General features: G+C 34.6%; 1 protein-coding gene across 1 annotated transcript in view; it reads right to left on the reverse strand.

The window, feature by feature from the left end:
• Positions 1 to 2,039: 2,039 nt before the first annotated feature.
• ATP7 (copper-transporting ATPase 1) overlaps positions 2,040 to 15,671 on the reverse strand; it is a 76,084-nt gene continuing 62,452 nt past the window's right edge. The window contains exons 20-30 of the mRNA XM_068765830.1: positions 15,161 to 15,317; positions 14,391 to 14,547; positions 13,036 to 13,165; positions 12,498 to 12,633; positions 12,261 to 12,403; positions 10,699 to 10,791; positions 9,944 to 10,054; positions 9,075 to 9,224; positions 7,577 to 7,647; positions 6,657 to 6,797; positions 2,040 to 2,988 (exon numbers count right to left, since the gene is read on the reverse strand). Coding sequence (XP_068621931.1) covers positions 2,871 to 2,988; positions 6,657 to 6,797; positions 7,577 to 7,647; positions 9,075 to 9,224; positions 9,944 to 10,054; positions 10,699 to 10,791; positions 12,261 to 12,403; positions 12,498 to 12,633; positions 13,036 to 13,165; positions 14,391 to 14,547; positions 15,161 to 15,317 — 1,407 coding nt within the window. The 3' untranslated portion in view covers positions 2,040 to 2,870. The remainder of the gene's footprint in view (positions 2,989 to 6,656; positions 6,798 to 7,576; positions 7,648 to 9,074; positions 9,225 to 9,943; positions 10,055 to 10,698; positions 10,792 to 12,260; positions 12,404 to 12,497; positions 12,634 to 13,035; positions 13,166 to 14,390; positions 14,548 to 15,160; positions 15,318 to 15,671) is intronic.

Raw genomic sequence — 15,671 nt, forward strand, 5'->3', positions numbered from 1 at the left:
TTTATTATATTATTATAATCTTTTCTCATAAAAAATAATAAATTAAGCTTGGTCAGCCACATCAGCTAGCTAGAAAAGGAATAAAGTAAATAACTCAAAAAAACTATAAGTGTTAAATTATTCTTTTTATTTAGGATTATTTAATTACAAAAATATAATACTCCATTAGACTAAAAAATACTCGAAGCACAGTTTATAGAAACCACAGACATTCGGTTAACATATATCTATTTATTGGAGAATTACTCTGAATAAATGCTATGACTGGGAATTTGAATTATATTTGTATATGATATAGCCAATGGTTCATAAAAATCGACCAATCACGTTGCGACGATGTGCCATTTTGTACTTCTACCAATCGGCAATCGGTCGTGGTTTTATCGAATCATGATCTTCGACTGTGCGTTCGCTTTTAATGTTTGGATTCAATAGATTTATTTATAAATGATCATTAACTAAGAAATACTTTATCTTATTAGGATAGTAAGTATTTACGCGAACAAAATAATATCATTTGAAGTAAGAAAATATGTAGTGTCTTTTAAAATAGACAACATTCATTTGGTTTAATATACTGGTTACGATATATTTTTACTAAATTACAAAACTACAATCATTTAACACATTTCATCTCAACCGTAACCATTTGTTTCGCTAAATAATTTAAATAAAAAGTAATTGACTAAACATAGAACACAAATCTATTAACAATTTTCTATACGTTTCATATTCCAGTGAAATTTGACCAGCGATCCTTAAGGAAGACGTGTTTATTGTACTTATATACACATATAGGACACAAAGGTTATGAATTATTTCTTTTATTTATACAAACTTAGGAAAGCGCTGGTAAATTGCCTATATTTTTACTTAACATGTGTTGCATTGGATTTAATTTATTCTGTAATGTTGCCAGGCGATTTAAAATTATTTACATGACCGATCATCGTGATTATCTTTAGTGGAGGCCTAGGCCTAGGGTGACTATTGGCTGGCATAATTATAATAATATATGAATAGTTCCTCAATTAGCGGCATTGATAAGCTCACGCTATGGAGAGGGTTACGTTTGGAACTTCTCTAAGTGATTGAATTAGTGATGAGATCTGTAGGTGATTGTAACTAATCTAACTAATAGTCCAGCAGATTGGGGAATTGAAGTGATAGTGGGGAAACTACATACTGCGCATATGCTTGCTGGGACTTTGAGGTTCTGGAGTAGAGACAACGGTCAACGTAGGACGAGAGTGAAGAAAGGTAAAGAAGAAAGGTAGACGACCTTGTTAAGATAGTCTGAAAGCGCATGCAGGCCGCTTCAAACCGCTTCTAAATATAAATCTAATAGGGGAGACATGTCCAATAGTGGACAACCAACTTATATATACATATATATGCGTGCAAGGCCGACCAATTTATGCAAATACCTTGATACAATATTTTTTCAGAATAATCGATTGATTTGGATAATAATCGTTTAGTCAGTGAATCGATAACATTGACGAAATAATTCTCATATTTTATTCTTGTCTTATGTATGTTATGCGAACGGTTAGATGACATAGACATACGATATGGGCCTTGATAGCCATACTTATAGATCTATGTATATATTATTCGAAATGTATTAGGGAGATCGGAAAGTAATGTCGCTCATAAGTTAAATTTCACACGACTAAATTTTTAACAAGTTTTTATTTCTAAACAACAATATATTCACCTTCATTATCAACAACCTTTTGCAATCTAGTATATAAATTTTCAATGTCAGAGCGGTAAAAATCAATCGGTTTTTCTGTATCAAATGTCGACAGAAACGACATTACTTTCCAGTCCCCCTAATATTTGAAAATTATGAACTGTTATTTAATTGTGCGTTCAAAATTAATCATTTTATCGGTATATTAACAAAAAGTGATGTTTTACATAATTTATAATTATGTATATATTTAAAAAAAGCATATACCTTTAGGAAGTATATTTAAAACGTTATTTTTTATATTTAATAATTTTTTAATATTTTTTTTCATTACAATACAAATAACATCGTTAATAAATTGTAAAAGATATTAAATTTTACATTTATGTTATAATATAAAAGCGAATACTGCATATATTTTACAATTGTGAGCTAATTCCATTCAGTCTATACGAAACCTTCTTTTAGATATGATATTTAACTTTGTTACATCTCACTACATTTGATTTTCTAATAACTGGATAAATAAAAAGAAATTATAAGCTTTGCAAGATGCCAATTGAGACGTGTCTCTGCTAAGTGTTCATATGTTCCCACAGTTGGGCACACAACATATATGTAGTCAACTATTTTTAAACGATTTTCTGGATTGTTTTTCTTGTAATGAGACTTTGTATTAAAGGTTGAGAAATTATGATCTAATTGGTTAAACCGGCGCCATTTTCTTTGCGAATATACTACAGTTTTCGTTATTACAAGAAAATTTATTTAAAAATATCTTTAATATTTTCTAAAGAAGTAACTTAATCAGGTGACGGGCGAAGTGATATTATTCAGTCTATATATCTCAACAATAGAGAATAAAACATTCGTAAAACATAAAAACACAACTAATAATAAAAATACGCGATTGGCATCAACTTTTAAGCAATTGTACATAATTTGAAGATAGATATATTACACGTTGAGATGATATCCCGAATTTAACAGATTTAATAGTTCAACCGAAACCGCTGTACCGCGCCTTGGGTAATCAATGCGAGGTGGGGGCCGAGGAAAAAATAGCATGAGCTCAGCCGCCGCGAGCGTTCGATTCGGTAACACTATAACCAGTTAAATCCGGAAAAAACCGGTTGTTTGGCATTGAGGGTTATTTCGACGGTGACGTCACTCAACCGTTGAGACTAGGTTCCTCCCTAGTGGGATGCTTTGGTATAAATGAGACGGTTAACATGTCGTCCTCTTCCTGCAGCAGGCAGCCATCGCTGTTCTTACTGCGGTTGAATAATCTGTGGAAATAAATATTGGTGTTAAATGTTGTATGGTAAAACCGTATATACGTACAAACAAACGGTATACAAGAATGTTTATGACAGACGTACGAGTGCCGGGTCTATCGCGTTATAGGAAGAGAAGATGGTAAGCAGGTTCGGACAGGCCTTCTTCTCCTCTTGCAATGCATTGGCGTTCACCTTCACCCACCAGGTTCCCCTCACTACCCAACCAAATTTTAAATAACCCCACCAATGCAGCTTTGGAAACCCGTTCCAGATGTGCTGATGTTCGCTCTTGTCCAATTCTTCAGCAGGATATAAAGGTATTTCGCTGGTCCTATCCTAGTAAGTTTTCATCTGCACTTTTACATATAATCAAATAAAAGTGACAAATGAATATACAGAAATTTAAAGATGCATTTACATGTGACAATTTTTTAAAGTATATGCCATTAGTAGCATTTTATACTAATTTATTTCAAATAGAAACGCAAACTTTATTATATATATTCAGAAGTTAACATTAGTTTCTTTAATCAAAGTAAAATAATTATATGTCTGTCTATTGTAGGCATCACAGAGGCAATTCTAGTTATACTGAATAGTATAAAATAATGCTAAACGGCTCTCTTAATAATACCAGAACAAAATACGAATCTATGGCATGTTAAATTAATTATAAACAAGCCGATTTTTTATTTAATTATGTCAACATTTTTAGACATTTAATTCAGTCTAAAGATATGTAAGTCGTTAAACAAAAACGATCAACCTGAGTATATCCACATATGGTGTTACATTTTATCCCCATGTAAACGCATCTTTACTACAATGAGGTAAATTTTGCAGTTTTTGGATTTAATCGTTCGTTTTTTCGTCGATAAATAATTGTATAATACAAGACTTAACTATATCACATAAAAACGTATATTTTTAATTAAAAAAAAAACAATCTACTAACACAAGTGACAGTAATGATATGTACATTAAGCGTAAATGATAAATTAATAACAAAATGTGACGGGTAAATAACGACAGAGATAGCGAAACGTCTTTATATGTGTAAGCGAAAAATAAAAACAAAACACACAAACACATACAAAATCGACACGCACACGAACACAATTCTCTTCTATAATTCACTCGATGTCATAAAATTAAATCGAAACCGTTACCAAAGATGTCATACCCTATTACTCGTATATGATAAGGATGTTCGATAACGATTCAAATAATCGATTATTTTACAAAATTAAATCGATTAATCGATGTTTGTATTATAATATAATATCCTGTATCGCTTATGACACAATTCGAGATGTGTTATTATTCCAGTAAATTTTTGATTTACAAAATTACTTCAAAAAAATATTTACCACAGATGCCACAACTTATTTTAACAATTATTGTCATCTATTTGCTGTGTATTTGTGAAATCAAATTTTAATATTTTTAATTTATGTACAGCCACAATAAGTATATACAATTATAAGCGGTTTAATTGTTCCATACTGAAAGCGTACGAAATATGGGAAAAGTCAAGATTTTTCTTTTTTGAGTTTGTTAAGTGAAACGCTCTATATACCTTAGCCCGAGACACGAAGAAAATCCCGTCAGAGTTCCTTGTGAGGTCTTAGATCAGGGTCCGTTGGGAAGCCCCGTAGTTTTAATTTGATAAATGTCAGTATAGAGGAGCTATTTTTAGTTTTTATCTAAATAGGATCTATAATGGGTCTTTCTGGTCACTATAACTGATCCAATTTGGATAATAATATGAATAAACATATATGTCTTCTGTCAAAAGTTCTATTGACAGTATTTACAAGATTTATTTCGTATCGAACATCCTGATCACGAATGACCATGATTCAATCAGTTCCATGTAAAATTCTAGTGGTCCCACCAAACAGACACACTCAATCTTCCACCGTCTCACGCCCCGCAAAGTAAAGGTAACTACACACCACTATACACTACACCTGAAGGAGTGCCGACTTCCACGAGGGCCGCTTGTCGCTACGTGCGAAATAAAACACATGGTCAGTGCAGAATGTGCATTGTGATACAAGCTACTGCAAGTCCTTGCTGTCATTGACATTCAATTATTTATAAATTTTTAAATTCGGAACACATTTAAATTTAGAACAAAAATAATACATATAAAAATTTTACGATATTCACATAAAATAAATTTAAAACAATATGTGTAGTTGTATGTATATCTAACGTAAATTAATAATTAATCTTAATTAATTAATTTTCTAACAGAATTAAGACCACAGATTATAAAAAAATAACTAAGGTATGCAAAAATATTTAAGAAGTTATATATAAGGCAAGAGTAATAATAATAAATAACAACAATTAATAATTCAAATTATTGTTTTTTTTATGTTTTGTGGCTTTTTATTAAAATACAACAGGACTTGCAGTACCAAAAATTTGCCACAGAATAAACAGTACATACTACTCTTACTTTGTGTAACTTGTCAAAATGTCTACTGCGGTGCAGTTCAGTGTAAATTTTTTTTAAATGGTGTTAATGTTGACAGTTTAAATAATAATTGTCTATGATTTTATTTTCGTTATATTTGTATATCGTTAATATATTTAAGTAAATGCATAACACTTTATATTTTTATCTTCAAATATTTCAGAGAGAAACTGACTTATGTTTAAATTTTAACAAAATATATTAAGTACTAAAACGTTCTCTATGTTTAGTATGATAAACCAATCAATATAATTATGAGAATATTGATAGCATTTTTTAAAAACTAGAAATGGATTATTACAAGCAGGAATGTATATGTTAAATAAATTATTCCGTTGTTGATATTAATAAAGGATGTGGAATTAGTAGAACCAAGCTCTGAGTTACATATATACAACGTTTAATGCTTTTATGATGCAAGAATTTCTTTTGTAAGTACACAGAGAATAAGGTTAGTAACATAGTGTGTTGTATAGAATATCTTGTATAGGTTCACAGTATTACACGTTTGATATATATAGTGGGTTACAAAGTGGATGTCATACTGTACGTATTAGTTCCGATGTATATTATATGTTGCGTGGTATATGCTTCATGTTTAAATATATTTTAAGGTCTATTTTCATATTTTGTGCTGACTATATTTTAGGAATTACACAATTTTATTTTCTTATGTAATTAATTCTTCCTTGCAAGCACTTCTTCGGCTTCTAAAATAAGATATTGTGTAGCATCTATTATTTATGTAATACCTTTCCCATGTAAATTTACATACAGATATGTATGTGTATACATGTATATATAAGTATTTTTGTGTATTTATGCGTGTACAGTAATGTATGTATTGATGGTATATACCCTAAACTGGCCCTTCATGTCTCTCATCACCATGCAAAGGTTGTCTGGTAGAGATCGCCTCGAGCGATAGGAGCACCTCTTGTTCCTCTATATTTAGTGTGTTTTTTCTTTTTTTCTAGTTATTGTCTATGGTGTCCAAAATGTGTAAATAAATAAATAAATAAGTAATTGAGTAAGATTTGTGTGATTTCCGAGTTGTAAACTAAATTAGGTGTGTGTTATGAGATGTAAGACTTGTTTTATAAGTTGCATGTTAGGAGTGTTAATATAATATTATAATTATTTAATGTGTTTTATATGAGAAGTGTCATCTGTATTTATTAGGACTCACTTGGCGACCGGCGACGCTGTGCGGTCTGTGTTGAGACGCTCGTCCAGTCCCCGGTGTACGGACACCGCCTCCAACTCCTCGCAGTGCAGAGACTGCAAATACTCTGCTGTTCGCAGCTGTTCCGGTGTCGACTTTTTGAAACTGAAAATTATTAAAACATAAGCCATATGACCATATTCACAGTGTAGTACTAAACAAGAGCAAAATTATATTTCATTTGTCATACCTTTTCTATTATCTATAGACACGGTGCGTAAATGTTTCAAAGAGTTATGCTTTGAAATAATTACTCGACTTTTCCTTTCAACACCATTCAGCATGTGAAGCATTCAATACATAACGGTGGGTTTATAATAAAGAGGTGTTTTTTTTTCATATTACATAGGGGGCGTAAAAATTTTAAAAAGGCTATGGTATGGCATGGCACCAAAAACTGGAAAATACTGCTTTAGTCTAACATAAAAAAATTATCAGACTCAATGTACACATTTAAAGTGAGTTTTTTTTTTGGTGTTTATTGCTAAGCGGAACATAAACATTTGTAAAAAATCATTTTAACCCCTTATATTGAGAAAGTGACTACAAAATAACGAAGCGTTTGTAGGCTTTATGGATCAGGTTGTATTTAGAACCCATATATAGCTTTAACTTGAAGGGTTTTACCATACGGGAATATATTTTAAATTTTCACAGTAAACAGTTTATGTACTTAAAAATAACACTGTGTAATTCTTTGAGGCCGCATAAAACATAACAATACTTTATTACTGTTTGCGTTTCAAACACTCAGTCAAGTTTAACATAGAAGTATTCCGATCCCACTGACTATCAGCGCCATCTATACGGATCGTCCCGGCCTAAAGTATCTATAGTTCAAAGGATTAAAAGATGATGTGTAGAAAGTTGAATTCTATTCTTACGTCTTGAGGAGTAGACTGGAACAGACCACCGACACAGAGCTCATCGCCATAGCCGCCGACGCCATCCAGGGCTGTGACAACAAAAAAAACATAATTAAATTTGATGATCGTGGTTTTCACTTGGGTTATTTAAAATATTTGCGCATTAGGTGGATATCTGTAGGGTTATATTTATTTATCAGATACATAACCGACAACTCATGCCGCCCAGGTCTTGAGGTTTTGGATACCAGGATTGGATATCACAGACCAGCAAGCGCAAAGTTAACCCTCAAGGTAATCAGATGACCACAGGATACCGGCACACTTTTTAAACATGCAATAAATATAATAAAGGAGGTAAAATAAATAAAAATTAAAAGCGAGCAAAGAAATAAACATGTATATAAAATGTGACATAAATATAAGACATATCCAAAATACAGAATTTTAAATAAGCGCTTTTAAAGAAAAATAAAAAAGGAATTGTAAAAGAAAATGTAGCAGAGGATAGAAGGCGATGCATAGAATGAATTTAAACAGAAGCAATAAGAAAGAAAGAGAATATGAAAGAAGGAAGAAAATAGAATGCCAGATATTGTGACGGACGAAAGGAGAAGTGTATGTATGTACACCCTAAACTGCCCTCTCCTTCATGTCTCTCATTTCCATCCAAAGATTGTCTGGTAGAGTTCGCCTCGAGGAATGAGAGCGCATCGTGAAACTCTATTTGAAATGGATTTTTTTAGTTATTATCTATGCTGCACCAAAGAGTGTAAATAAAAAAATAAGTAAAATCAACTAAACTATATAGAAATCAGAGTCCCTGTCTACAAAAATTACTTGGGAACCAAAGGTAATAAAGAACAAAGACCATGACCAAGACGAATTAACGTCTGAAGGCAGATGAATACAGGAAGCTTCCAATCTATACTATTGGAAATCTTTGCGATAGAACTATGTTCATCTGTGAACGCCCTACTACTGACATAGTGATAATGAATACACCAACTTTGCATCGTGGTTACGTTCCAAAAAAACACGACACAAATTGAAACGACACAAAGTGAATTAAGATTTTCTTTAGCAAACCATGTAAAGATCGAAAATAGGTTCCAGTGTTAGGAAAATACTACTTTTTAAAAAGAAAATTGAACAAAGTAAACATTTAAAAAACAACAATAATAAATAAATTGGAAAAATATTTACCTTTTTTGTAATCAGAAACAACACGTAAAAATTGATATAAATTTATTATTCTCTTTTAAAAAAGCAAATTACACTACATAATTGAAACTGAACTCTAAAATTACCAAAACAAAGTGAAAATAAAACTATATTCAAATTGCAATGATTTTTAGTTAGATAGGGAATCCCCGAGTTTTGATGGCATGGCGCAATTAGAAACAAAAGTGTTGCCATCTTTTGGAAAAAAAAGAAAATTTCAAAAAAAAAATTAAGACTCGAAACCTCGAAAAAAACGCAAAACGAAACGACGCAAAGCGAGGTATGTATGTACCTGTAACTGCAGACCGTAGAGCGCGAAGGCTCCGCTGGCGAGTGGAATGCCGAGCAGGTTGTAGACGGACGCAAACACGAAGTTGAGACGGATACGGCGCACCGTGCTGCGAGACAGCTCCAAACACGCCACCACGTCCAGGAGATCATTCTGGGAAATACACGACCACCACAATAACATGAGAACTCTGTTTAATATAAAGCATCCTTCCATATGGAACAAAAACTAAAACTGTGGTTGTAAAGTGACTTAATTATCCGCATCACCAAGGAAAGCAAAGACAGACATTGGGGCTAAAAACATGGTTTCTTTTTACTTATTATCAACAAATTATCAAAATTCAAATTACAAATTATTTCAATTAATTATTACCATAAAAATTATTTTTATAACACTTTACATTAAAATCCGGTACAAAATCATTTTTTTTTAACTTACCAATATATAAGTACTAAATATTGAATGAAAAAATAATTTTGATATAGAGACAATTTCCAATAAAAGTTTGAAAAGAAACTGAATACCTATTGTTGCTAGATTTCTTTGTATGAAACACTTGCCATTAAACTTTCATAGGCTAGAAGATTTAATTAAAGTATTTTTTACTTCTTTTAAGTGGATACACACCCAATACATGTTATATGCCTCTCCCAAAGATCGTCACAATGACCGGACTAGCGCTACTCATATACAAGGACCTCCGCTCTCCTCCCCGCTTCTCCTCTGCTCGAAAACCCTTTCTCAACCTATTACTATATATGCTAAAGTGTATTGTTATACTTTATTATGTTTAACTTTATCTTTTTGTTTTCCAAGACTGGGTTCTGACACTAAGCAACCGCTTCTGTGATATAAAATGATGCACTCACCCGCATAAGCACAAGGTCCGCAGCCTCCACAGCTACGTCGGTGCCGCTGGCAATCGCAATGCCAACATCGGCCTGCGCAAGCGCCGGGGAGTCGTTCACACCGTCGCCCACCTGCGCGCACACACATTTATAAACAAACACATAACACACTCTCATACTTCAATTACATACGATATGGTTGTTTTTAATTGAAATCTGTTAAACGACAATAACAAGACATCTTTGGATTTGAATATACATTGTTGATAAATAATATAGATCGGTTACAGCACTTGATATTACGCCATTTATACTGTAACACAAAAAGTGAAGTATTGAGTGATACATACTGTACCATGTAACATTGCCTGTTACTGTTCCAAAAGTATAAATTAATACACAAATAAAAATATATAAATAAAAGAGACATTACATTATTTATAATACAGGAATTATTTTAAAACGTACGTAAACCGTACATCTCAGGAGGCGTAATGTTATGGAAGCGCGCTATTTACTCAGCGATCCTTTGTTAGCAGACATTCACATGCGCCTGCGCACTATCCGCGGGAGTATGGAATTATTGTCCGCGAGAAAGACACCCGCGTCGGTCGCGTTCACAAGCTACTATGTGACTACTTACGCTCCGACGTCAATTCTAATTAACATTATAAATTTTCGTCTAGTTCCATTTTTTCAGGTTATTATTATTTAATTCAAATTCACGCCACAGAGTTCGTGTATAAGATAATAAGTTAATTTAGTTTTTGGCTTACCATCGCAACCTTCTGTCCTTGTTCTTGTAGTTTCTGTATTTTCGCCACCTTGTGTGAGGGCAGCACCTCCGCGTACACTTTGTTTATTCCCACCTGTACGGAAATATTTATTTTTTAAAAAATATTATTTCGCCTTAACTTCTTTACAGGAACTAAACCCTAATACACATAAGATACCTTGAGATCTTAACGTTGCTAAGATTTGAATTTCCATAAACAGTTCACCTCACATTTACACTGTTTCCCCCGAAGACCGACACGATGACCGGTCTTTCTATGTGGCAACCTTAAAGTCGTCAGTCCGCTTAGTATGGGACCTACCCACCCAGATTCTACCACCTCGTGGTCGCCACTGCAGGATTGTCACACACGAGCGATGTGCCTTGCCCACTATCACTTCAAACGAACAATTATTCGAGCTACGTTGGTGTCCTTGATTTGATTCGATGTCAAAGCGAAGTTCTCTCCATTGTTCTCTAGGCGATCTTGAGTCATTCTATGTGGCTCGTCGTAAGCGACCACGTATGGACTCAGTACGTCATCACTTGCAACACACATTGGTGAAAAACCTTCGTCTTCATACGCTTTAATAATTTTATTCGCGAATGTATCAGAAAACAAATTTAACATACAGGTATTTAGCTTTGTATCGAATAAAAAAATACCTTTATTTAAATGGCTATTTACATGCACTTTATAATAGTCAATTATTTTAACATTATTAGTAGCTACCAACAGCTCAGAATTCTGATCTGCTAAGAGGAGCAGGCTATTAACCAAACAGTTGCTTACTTTAATAAACGTTTAAAAAAGTTTGATTATAATATCAACCGTATAAATTTGTCAACAAAATAAGTTCAACACATTATGTTAGACTAAAAACTCTTCAATGTTATAATAAGGTTCATTTAATTATATACTTTTAATTTTAGATTTAAAACTAAGAAAAATAAGGTTTGATATATCTAATATCTATATGTGTAGTAGAACTGTATTTACATGTGTGAATTGTCTTACTTTTTTAATTACAAAGAAAGACGAGCCGAGTTTGGTTGTTTGTACGCTTCGAGATTGGGGTTCGACTGCAGCTTTCGTTTTTTTAATATGGCCCCCTGTTTTATGTTTGGGAATAGGACTTTTTGTCTTTTTTAATTTTTTCAGATATTATATTTTAAGATAAGTCGTTGAGTAAAAGTTCGTCGAGCGTATAAGAAACACTGTATTCAATATTGCTAATCGATTTGGTTCTCGATTCTACCCTGGCTTGTTCCGACGCTTCGTTGTTCTTTGCTTCTTTTGCTTCCTATGGATTCGAAATTTTGCCGCTATACCCATATATTTTGCGTGTTACAACTCGTAAGCGAGTGAAGCCGCACAGGTACGTGGTACGTGCGGTAGGTACTGTGCAAGCGAGACAGCACTATGAATTAATGTTTGACGTACTAATGGTTGATTGGCCATATTATCTTATTTTGATACTTATAATTATACTTTATTTTTATTACTTATATAAATCTGCTTGGCTGAACCTATATTAATTCTATGTAGCTTTGTTTAGGTACCTGTCGCGCGATTGCGAGCGCTGTTTTCCTGTTGTCGCCGGTGAGCAAGCACACCTGCAGCCCCATCCGCTTCAGCCAGTACACAGCCAGGTGGGCTTCGGGCTTTACCTCGTCCGCAACACCAATGGTGCACACCAGTTGTTCTGCATACATATAAAATAAATTTTAATTTCAATGATATACAATGAAAGTCAATACTAAAAATATAAGCGATAGAAGTGCTGTAGAATACTATACCGTTGATAGCTGCAAGTACGGCTGTTCGGCCCAGCATCTCATCATGACGAAGCTGTTCCTGAACCCGCGCCGGCACAGAGATCCCGTTGCGCGCCATCCACTCACGGTTGCCGATCAGAACCACTTGCTCCGCCTCCTGAGAACAGTCACCACATCGTTAGTTAGTTCAGAAGATGGTAAAATATCCATCACCATGAAAAACGATGATGAAGATGCGCTATTAATAAAAAACTCTAAATTTAAACCATAATTATGTTTGTATACATTAAAATTTTATTATTTAGGCCTTTCAGTAATTATTTTAGATATTTTATTTACCTATATTGCTATGATGTTGTTTTACGTGCTATGATTATAAGTTTTAATATAATAGAGGGTTTTGTTGCTTTTTGTTTTTTATTGAGAAATTAAGTTTAATCGTCGGAAGATCATCGAAAGGCGCGCAATATCTTTAGAAAAGACATATGTCTTGTCATGGACGTCTTATAGCTGAAATGATAGGATCTTAGCTGTAGGTTTACCAATAAACGATACTTGCCTGTTGGTCTGCAGGCGGCACTATGAGTGCATGCAGGCGCGCAGCTGCCTGTGCCGAGCTGAGCGCTGCATCTCCAGTTCCCGCCACCAGCTCCACGGGTACTCCCCCCACTTGCAGTGTGTCGCCAGCCCTGGAAAAAGAACCAATTAAAAATCCTTCGAGTGACAGCCCTATTTGCATATCATGTTCAACAAACGGAGGAGTAGCCTAAGACATCCAGCTACAAGGTTAATAGACCCCCATGTGTCTGGTCTGAAGACGCTGAGCGCAGGCGGCTTTTAATCGGTCTTTTTCTAATTCTATGGAGGAGGCCTAAGTCCAGCTGTAGACTTGCAATGGCCGAAATGTTGGTGCCGGCTTTTAGTTTATTATTAATTTCTCACAGCTCAGGCACAGCAAAGGCATATCTTTATTAGCCGGTAACTCGTGGAATCTTATGTAAATGATATAAGATTTACTAGCTTCGTATTTTTGCTTGTAATTTTAATTTTATTTATACAAACATCTATGAGTCCAGAACTTAATGTTAGTAATAAAAAGTCTAATGTCAGTCTATGTTTTTTGTATTGCCACCAATTTTGAGGACCTCACGTTTTCTGCTACCATGGTTGAGCTAATATTATTATTGTCATTTTCCTCTCATTCTTAATATCTTCCATTCATTCCTTTTTTAATCTCACAATACCTTGCGTTCCTTTTCTTACCTTTTCTTTCGTACATCGCCTTCTTTGCGGGATCCTTCTTTAACATTTTCTTTTATTTTTTACATATAATATTTGCCTTAGTTTGAAATTTCATGGCGACCTTTAATAAAAAAAAAGATCGCTTCTATCTTATTAACTATGCTCGAGCGCTAAGCACACGCTTTTTTTCCAACTCACTTGCAATGTTAAGTTAGTTTTTGAAGTCAGTGAACAAACAGACATTAACTATAATATTATTTTGTTTCTCTATTATCTATATATATATATATATATATGTATATATGTGTATATATATGTATATATATGTATATATGTATATGTGTGTATATATTATATATATATATATAGATAATATAGATAATAAGGAAACAAAATGTGTGTAAACTGTGATATAGATTCTACATCACAGTTCATTTTTAGTCGACTTTTAAAGTATCAGTTTATTATCTTTTCTATCCTTTTTGTTTTATTTCACTTACACCATTTATTTACTCGCTCTTTTCTCAGATTCAATGACCTTCTTAAAGAAGCCAAGGAAGTTCTAGCGACTTTTCTTATTGCTCACCGGGTGATGGTTCCCTCCCCGATTTTTCCTTGCAACTGAAACTAGTAATCCGCACGAGATGAGAGTGTTTTATGTTTATCACGTACTTGGCAGAGTTGAGTGCGTCTCGCAGTTGGGGAGTAGGCTGCACGCCGGGGCGAAGGCGTACACGTGCTCTAAGACCGCAGCCCGGCACGGCCGCGAACCCGCTGCACGACGCAGCACGCGCTTCTCCCAACGCAGCCGCACACCAACGCACTATCGCTGCACAACACAAACACACACATAGTACATTAAGTGGTAAGACAAACCGAGTGCACACCCGAAATACCGTCCATTACAAAGTAGCGCTATAGTTACTGCTAACTATTAAGTTAGTTCTATTTTTTGGGACTGAAGAAGGTATTATTTGCAGTAAATAGTGGTTTGAATTGGAAGAAGTGGCAGAGAAAGGAAGACTAATCTCGAAGGCTCCTCTAGTACATAGATAGTTCAAAGGGCTGAAAGAGCATCGATCTCTCAGGTCTATTGGAGGGACAATCCATAGCTTAGTCTATCACGCAATTTACCTCTCCCGTTCTGATTCAAATGTGCCTCGCCGATTCTAATCGACAGGGTGAAAAGCTTTGCTCGTCAGGAAGAAAAATAAAATTATAATAAGCTAAAGTATAATGCACGCGGATCGCCTTTTATCTGAATTTTATCGCCATCTGTCTGCGTCGGCCGAAACTACCGAGTTCCGATGTATATACATACATATGTTTGTGTGTAAATGCCAATTTGAATTAATTAATTTATCAAATTGTATTTGTCTTTGTAAGTAGGATAGTTGTGTGCGCGGGAGGTAGTAGGAATGCGGAAGGCTCCCTAACCTTACCTGAGGCGACAGGGTGCTCGGAGTTGAGCTCGGCGGTGTGCAAGCAGGCCAGCACGTCGGGCAGGCTGCCCGGCTCGCCCGTCAGCAGCGACACCTTCGCCACGCTCGTCTTGCCGCGCGTGATCGTGCCAGTCTTATCGAATATCACCGTCTTTACCTGACAACCAAAAACATATAACCTTATATTTTAACATGACAAACAAAATTAACATTAATAAAAGGTTCTAATAATCATCATAATTTCAACCACTGTCACATTCGCTTTATATTTCCAATAGGACCGGTACGCGGCCTGCGTTTAACGTCTTTCAACAATCTTAATAGGGTCATCTGACCATCCTGGGCGAACTTCTTAAGAGACTCTTGCTGGTCCGTGGTCTCGAGTCCAAAACCTCACGGCCCAACGACCATCTGCTACTTCAATTTGTCCATCCACTGGGCTGTGTAGTTACTTTTGTTGGTTTACTGATTTCATTTCTTATTGCATATAGAAAGCAAAAGCAATGAGACG

The sequence above is a fragment of the Battus philenor genome, unplaced genomic scaffold (assembly GCF_028537555.1).
Source record: "Battus philenor isolate CCGP_79_NKW_IND1 unplaced genomic scaffold, ilBatPhil1.0.hap1 SCAF_20, whole genome shotgun sequence".
Classification (NCBI taxonomy): Eukaryota; Metazoa; Arthropoda; class Insecta; order Lepidoptera; family Papilionidae; genus Battus; species Battus philenor.